The sequence below is a fragment of the Myxocyprinus asiaticus genome, chromosome 13 (genome assembly GCF_019703515.2).
Source record: "Myxocyprinus asiaticus isolate MX2 ecotype Aquarium Trade chromosome 13, UBuf_Myxa_2, whole genome shotgun sequence".
Lineage (NCBI taxonomy): Eukaryota > Metazoa > Chordata > Actinopteri > Cypriniformes > Catostomidae > Myxocyprinus > Myxocyprinus asiaticus.
Genome location: NC_059356.1, coordinates 28,499,676 through 28,507,082, shown reverse-complemented (window position 1 = coordinate 28,507,082; position 7,407 = coordinate 28,499,676). Strand labels below are relative to the sequence as shown.

At 38.5% G+C, this 7,407-nt stretch overlaps 1 protein-coding gene across 1 annotated transcript; it reads left to right on the top strand.

Annotated features, from left to right (window-relative positions):
• Positions 1-764: 764 nt before the first annotated feature.
• LOC127450472 (prostatic spermine-binding protein-like) lies at positions 765-6,585 on the top strand. Its single transcript, XM_051714602.1, has 6 exons — positions 765-1,705; positions 4,227-4,288; positions 4,438-4,506; positions 5,802-5,853; positions 5,963-5,999; positions 6,125-6,585. Exons 1-6 carry the CDS (start codon positions 1,198-1,200, stop codon positions 6,165-6,167), a joined length of 771 nt encoding a protein of 256 aa, XP_051570562.1. The 5' UTR covers positions 765-1,197; the 3' UTR covers positions 6,168-6,585.
• Positions 6,586-7,407: the final 822 nt, after the last annotated feature.

Sequence of the window (7,407 nt, the reverse complement as noted above, 5' to 3'; positions counted from 1 at the left end):
CATACTAAACAATGTTTTTTTGAAAATGTTTTCCGTGAGGGTTAGGTTTAGGGGTAGGGTTAGGGGATAGAATCTATAGTTCATACAGTATAAAAATCATTATGTCTATGGAGAGTCCTCATAAGGATAGCTGCACCAACATGTACGTGAGTGTGTGTGTGTGTGTGTGTGTGTGTGTGTGTGAAAGTGTGTAATAGTTTCTAACTGGGCTTACCCAGTCTCACATCAACATAATGATTATTTTATGTTTTCATTGACAAATGGATTCATATAAGAATGAGCTCTTTGTAAATAATTGTCATTTAATCATGTACATATGCAGTAAAAAGTGAAATGTAGTGTGCATATCCATCATCTATCTGACCACACTTACTATGACTCAGTAAGACAATGTTAACCTCTATGAGTACATACGTGCAATTACATAATTAATAATGCTAATCATTCCACCTCATTGTTAGATTTATTGAATAATCCCTCTTCTTCGCTCATCTTCTTGATATAGACCTTGAATCCCCCCATTTCCTCCTCCCTCTTCTCTCAATATATGGTCATCCTCTCCTTGGAGGCCCTCCCCCCCCTCCATTGCTGTCTCTAAAGTTATACTACAACATCTCATGATGGTAAACGAGTAACAACTGCCACCCTCCAGCCTTAAGTGCATGGACTGTGGTTGCTGGTACGACTGCCAGCACTTGCCCCTGTCACTCATTTGCCCTGGCCCCCGCCCCCATCTCATTTTACCCCCGAGTTTGTCTGTCTGTCTGTCTGTGCACCATTAGTAAGGTCCGTGCTGCAGACACTACCTTGCCCACCACACAGCTCTTCTTAGTCTTACTACGCAAAATCAGGGCAGAGGAATTTTCTTTTTCTATTTGTCAGGGACTGGTGATTGTCAGAAACATACAACAGACAATTGATTCTGAAGGGATCCTCTTGTGTTCGTCTGACACTGGGAACAAGCGTGTGGACTATTGGAATACTTCGGACCTCACAGCTCAACTCGTCAACTGTTCTACCTCGCCATAACCAGGGTGTACCAAGTGTTTGTGTGATTGCGTGTGAGTGTGTTTGTGAACGTGTGTAGTTTAAGAGGATCTAGGTGGTTTCCACTTTTGGGGTTTGATTTTTGACAGGTGCACGTGCAGGAGCGTTGCACTTTGGTCTCTGTGTTTGGATTTACTTCCCTGATCAGTCATGGCTACTCTGAGAAGCTGGCTACTGGGGTTCTTCCTGGCCCTGCTCTGCTCCTTCCAGACACCTCTGGCTCCCAGTGCCTCTGTTAAAGCCCAGGAGTTGCCTCTCATCCACGAAGAAGGCCTGATGGCTGATGAAGATGATGACGATGATGATGATGATGGAGACGATGATGATGATGATGATGATGATGATGATGATGACGACGACGACGATGACGACGACGATGACGACGATGATGACGACAATGATGACGACGACGATGACGACGATGATGATGACGACGATGATGATGATGACGATGATGATGACGACGATGATGACGATGATGATGATGATGATGATGACGACGACGATGATGATGACGATGACGATGACGATGACGACGACGATGATGACGATGACGACGATGATGATGATGACGATGATGATGACGACGATGATGATGATGATGACGATGATGATGACGACGATGATGATGACGACGATGATGATGATGACCATGAAGGTACGTAAGGTTGCTCTCAATGTAGTGTTGAATCCCCACTCAACTTAGCGAATAATTTGCCCCCTCTCTTAGCCCTCCATAATTATTTTCACCTAACTTGGAAAGAGAGGGGAGGAGCAAGGGGGCCTTTTGGCCACTCCCTCTTTCTTCACCTCAGCTCTGCTGTAAAATATTGCTCTTGGCCTGCTGTAGTTGAGGTCCAATCAGTCAGTCCTATTATCCAATCAGATCACTCAGAGCGTAGCAAAAGCCCCACCTCCTCCCCTCTCTAGCTGTCCATCACCCCGGCTGTCTTTGACTCTCTCTGTCTTCTCTTCCCTGCTTAAATAGAGCTATGAGTACTGTGGGCCCTCTGAAGGCGGACTGCTTCAAGTCCTGACGTGCAGTACAGTACAGTGCTTATGAACTGAGGACTTAAGAGAGAAAAGAGAAAAGAGAAAAAACAAACCCAGCGCTGCAGTCTGAGCCCCAGGCCTCACACTGGCCCAATAGATCAGATCAAATTTTGATTTTTGTCTCGTTTTGAAAGAGCGGGTTCCACACTTCCATCATCCCTCCATTTGTCCTGTTTGAATTTGGAATTATCTGGATTTGTGTCACTATGTGAAACTACAGAGAAAGAAAGAGAGACAGGCAGATGTAGTGGGGGAATGTAACCAAAGAAAACAACATGGTGTAATAGCAACTGATAAAGAGAAAGAGAGAGAGAGAGAGAGAGAGAGAGAGAGAGAGAGAGAGAGAGAGAGAGAGAGAGACAGGAGGATGTTGGATGGTTGTGGGGAAATATAGGAAGGCAGACTGATTGGACAGATTGGTTCTAGATTCTCTCTCTTTCACTACATCTCTTAGGTCTCATTCCTTCTCTGTAGAGATTCTCTGTACACAGTTACACAGAACAAGTGAAATGTACACAATCCTGATATCTTCTTGTAAAATGGTTGTGTGGTATTTAAATTATATATCTACTAAATGGGTTTATAAAGTGTATTTATGTTATCTCTATTTATGCTAATCTCTATTTATTTAATTATCCTTACCAGAAAGGATTCTCATTCTATAAATAGTTGCAAAAATTATATATATATATATATATATATATATATATATATATATATATATATATATATATATATATATATATATATAAATTCTTTCAAAGTTTATTCTCAATTTACCAAAATTAGTTAAACTTTTATTCTGTAATAGCTATGACATTTTTCAGCAGTCCCAGAAACATACACTGAGCAGTTACTGACCATATGTATTAACTATTTTAAGGAGAAACAATACCTGCAAAAATGAAAAGATATTGGAGACAGCATTTGGGGTTCCTAAGATGCCACATGGGCAGAAGCCTCTGAAGAACCTCAATGTTTAACACCCTTTCAGTTCTTTGAGAAACATACTTTTAGTTCCTGTAAGAACTCTAAAGACTTAGAGTCAATTAAATGTACATGGAAGTTCCTTCAGTAAACATTAATAGTCTTTTGAGCTCTTGCAGGTATGTTTCTCAAAGAACTGAAAGGGTGTCTAGAGGTTCTCCAGAGGGTTTTAGCCACTGTGGCCTTTGAGGAACCCCAAATGGTGCCTTGAGTATCTTTAATTTTTACAGTGAGAGCCTGAACAGCACAGATGCCAGCAGAGAGGTAGCAAAAGAGAGAGAATGTTAATTCATAATTGCCATAGTCATGATGATATTCCACATACACAAACAGGAAGTATCACAAGGGAACAGGAAATACAGCAACTATCAGGAGATGCGAGTATATGACTGTTTAAACTCTGTTACTGTTACTGTTAATGAATCCTATTTCTTTTATTGGAAGGTTTTTTTTTCTGGTGTTTGTTTTCCCATTCTCTGTTTAGTGTAATATCTGGTTTGTCATCGTGATAAACAGCACAATGGTGTGTTGAACAAAGCATCACATCTCTTAACCCCACTCTGAAACGAATAAATCAAATGATCCTGTTTTGCACGGTGTAATTTCTGTTACCTCTGTTATTTTAGTTTTAAATTAACAGTTTGAAAATGTGTGTCTTAATATGTTAAATGAATGAGTTTCTATTTGGAAGTTTTTATATAATTACAAAATTATAGAATATTTGTAACAAATATAAATAATTTATTATTGTAGTTCATAAAGTGTATTGTATTTAAAAATGTGAATGCATTTTTAAGAGTCAAGATTTTGTGATAATGTGATATGATTTCAAAGCTTTAGAAAAATATACAAGAATTGTACATTTTTTAAACATGTTTGTTACGGTTTCTTTATATGATCCTCCTGATCCTTTGGATGATATTGTCTAGGGTGCACCTATTGATGTAGTGTGTGTGTGTGTGTGTGTGTGTGTGTGTGTGTGTGTGTGTGCGTGCGTCAGAAAGTGTATGGTGTAGAGTAGGACTAATTCATTCTGATCCTTCTTTTCTAACCCATCAATGCATTACTCACAACACTCTTCAAATACTTATATAAATACACAATAATAAACAAACAACCGCTGACAAAATTTATTACAGATGATGACGACGATGATGATTATCATGAAGGATCCATTTGCTCATTCTGTGCCCACTGTGAGGTAGGATCCACTGAGATCTATTAAAATAATAAAGTGCACCAGACCACAGTAACACAAAAACTTTCTCTACAGCTTAAAAATACTTTGATTCTAACAATTATTTGATTCCTAATCCCTTGATTTAATTTCTCCTGTCTCTTTCTGCTCAGCATTGTGACAGTTGCGATAAGTGCCCATGTGAAAAGGGAGATGATTCAGAATACTGCGACTACTGCGACGTGAGAAACCCACCACAAACACACATTTGCTTACTAAACAACCCAAAACACAACAATGCACACACTCAGTTTAGAAAAGACAAAACAGTGCAACACTACCACAACTCACTAAGCTATTCCGTTCAAGCGTTCCATTCACTGACTTTCATTGGAACTAGGGTTGCAAGATTTACAAAATTTGCTTAATCGACAATTGTTAACGTTAATGGATGAAAATCACTTAATCATTAACAATAATAAACTGTAAGTGGTGTACAGCTTAAAATTAAAAATACAAGACTCATTTTTCTTCAATCAAAGCATTATTCACACAAAGTTTGATTTCTGACTGATCAACCGTTCTAATGCAAACTTGAAAACCTTCAAGAAAACCTTCTGAATGCATTTGTGCTGAAATTGATTAACTGTTGAACGATAAGCTTAATCTATAAATGTTTTAACCACAAATAATCGATCATCGATTTTTCATTAACATCCCTAATTCATCCGAAATGCATCTGAACGCAAAGAAATGTTGTATTCTGCTGCGGATGAAAGTTCAAGTCTGGTGAACCCTGACCTGCGAATTTGGATGACGAGAAGATGCGTGACCAATAAAAGATCAAAACGTCACACATTGACGTTCTTAGCTCAGTTGAAAGCTTGTTTTTAGCTTTGTTGTTTTTATTGCTGCAGGAAAGTGAGTAGATGGTATATTTTAACATTTTGACTACAATAATATTTACTATTTGTGATTTATTATTTATTAAAACTAGAAGCCCTCACTCTTAACATCATATCCTGTCCGTTGTAGTGTCCAAAATAATTTTACATGCTCAAAGTCTTGTGTGACTGCCTCTTTAGAAACTACATCATCAGATTTCCACACATCTGTCCACAGCTCAAAAAAATTTAAGCACATAACAACAATTGCAGTTTGATAGAAACTAGTTACAATTAATTTGTTCCAAAAGGAAACTATAGAAATCCCAAATGCACTTGAGGAATTTTGGGCATCATTAATAAATAAATCCTGCCTAAGATGTTCAGTGACGCAGGTGGCACTCAGCTTTGTTTGTGCAGATTGTGCAGACTGAGCTTACATTAATGACTTAATGACTTATTCAGCCACTAGCATGTGAAGGACCAGGTCAGAAACAGCAGGTGTTAAATACAAATTATGTTGTTGTCTATAGCTACCTAAAGAGTATAGGGCGTTATATTTCCCTACACACTCACACAAACCTTTATTATTGACATACCATGAAATTATCAGGACACATTTTCACATGTTATCTGTCTTATATTCTCTTCAGGACTGTGGAAAATGCTACATCTGTCCTGCTTGTGAGACCCTTTGCCAGCCAGGTAAGAAACACTGTAGAACAAGGCAATATGCACTATTTTTGTTGTTTAGATTGTAGATTAGTCTGGTTTTCTGATAAACTCATAACATTTTTTTACATTTTCCTCATAGGTGGTTTTGTTGACTCAGTGACTGGATCCATCTATAAGTAAGATTTATTGCCCTGCAAATTTTCAAACATTTTAGGTTATCAAGTGGCATTATAATGATACTACTGAGTTGTTAAAATGTAATAATCATGTAATACATGTCTCCTCTTCCCTTCATTTTCAGGACTGTTGCAGACGTCTTTGATGATGACGATGATGACAACTAAGCCCACTTGTCGCCACCATGTGGCCAAAAGAGGAACGTGAAATTGGGCGTTGCATTTCACAACCTTTAGGATTTCCATTGTAGCAATATGTTGACATTGTCGTTAACTTATTTTTGTCTTTTTAATCTGATCACATAACATGCTACGGTCTGGTCAATATGTATGTGGGATTAAAATATTTGTATTGCCTTAAATTAAATTCCTTTAACAGAATAACCTGTTTCCTTTTAAACAGGTTTGTTGTTACCTACAAAATTAATTGTAAATCCAAATCCAACTCTGTTTTGACACTACATGTTATGGAATAGAATGATGGGACATTTTATTTAAGAGTAAATACAATCTGTTTAAACATGCTGTATTCACACACTGTCAAAATACTATCAAACGTACATTAAAATAAACATATTAACTGTAATATGGCCTAGTCTAAGTGGGCATTGCTCCCGAGATTTCGTTTTGCCCCCCTGAAATTTCTGACACCCTCCGAACCAACGGCGAAACACAATCAAGGAGGACCAGTTCAAGCAAAATTATTAAGGAGAAGCACACCCCCGGTCCGACAAAGAGAGAAAGAGTTGCCCACCCTAAAGATCAAACTGACACCCCCTCCCACCCACAAAGATAACATCCTATTTGTAATAGGCCTACATAAAAAATGAGGTAGTATCCTAGGCCTCGTTTACACCTGGTATTAAGATGTGTCTCGGGTAATCCGATCACATGTGGACAGGTGAGACATATCACTGTTTACACCTGGCCACTTAAACGTGTCTCCTGTGACCTCTTGTGATTTGGAAAGGAGGGACTCTGTTTCATGAGGACAAAAATCAGTCACTATGTCAGTGTGTTACTGCAAGACATTACAGCGCAACAAAGTCAGAAAAGACAAAGAAAGCACAAAGAAAAAGACGCACTATTTCTCCCAAATGCAGCTGAAATTTAATGTAAGCACAAATGCAACATTTCAGTTACTAGATTAACTGTAGTTACCTGAGCTGCAGATGTTCGTGCTTCTCATAAGTGTCCTGCATGTTGGTAACAGACACACTGAAGAAATTCTTTGAAGGTCTTGTGTTTGTATCCACTTCTTAAATTTTTCTGATCGGACGGTTATTTCCTTGTAAAGTCGCTCGTAACTGGCAAACTTTAAACACTTGTTTTGGTGCAGGGGTTGATTGACAGGCGAGGGGTGGCACTTTGCTGCTGCTGGGACACATACAGGACGGATACATTCAAA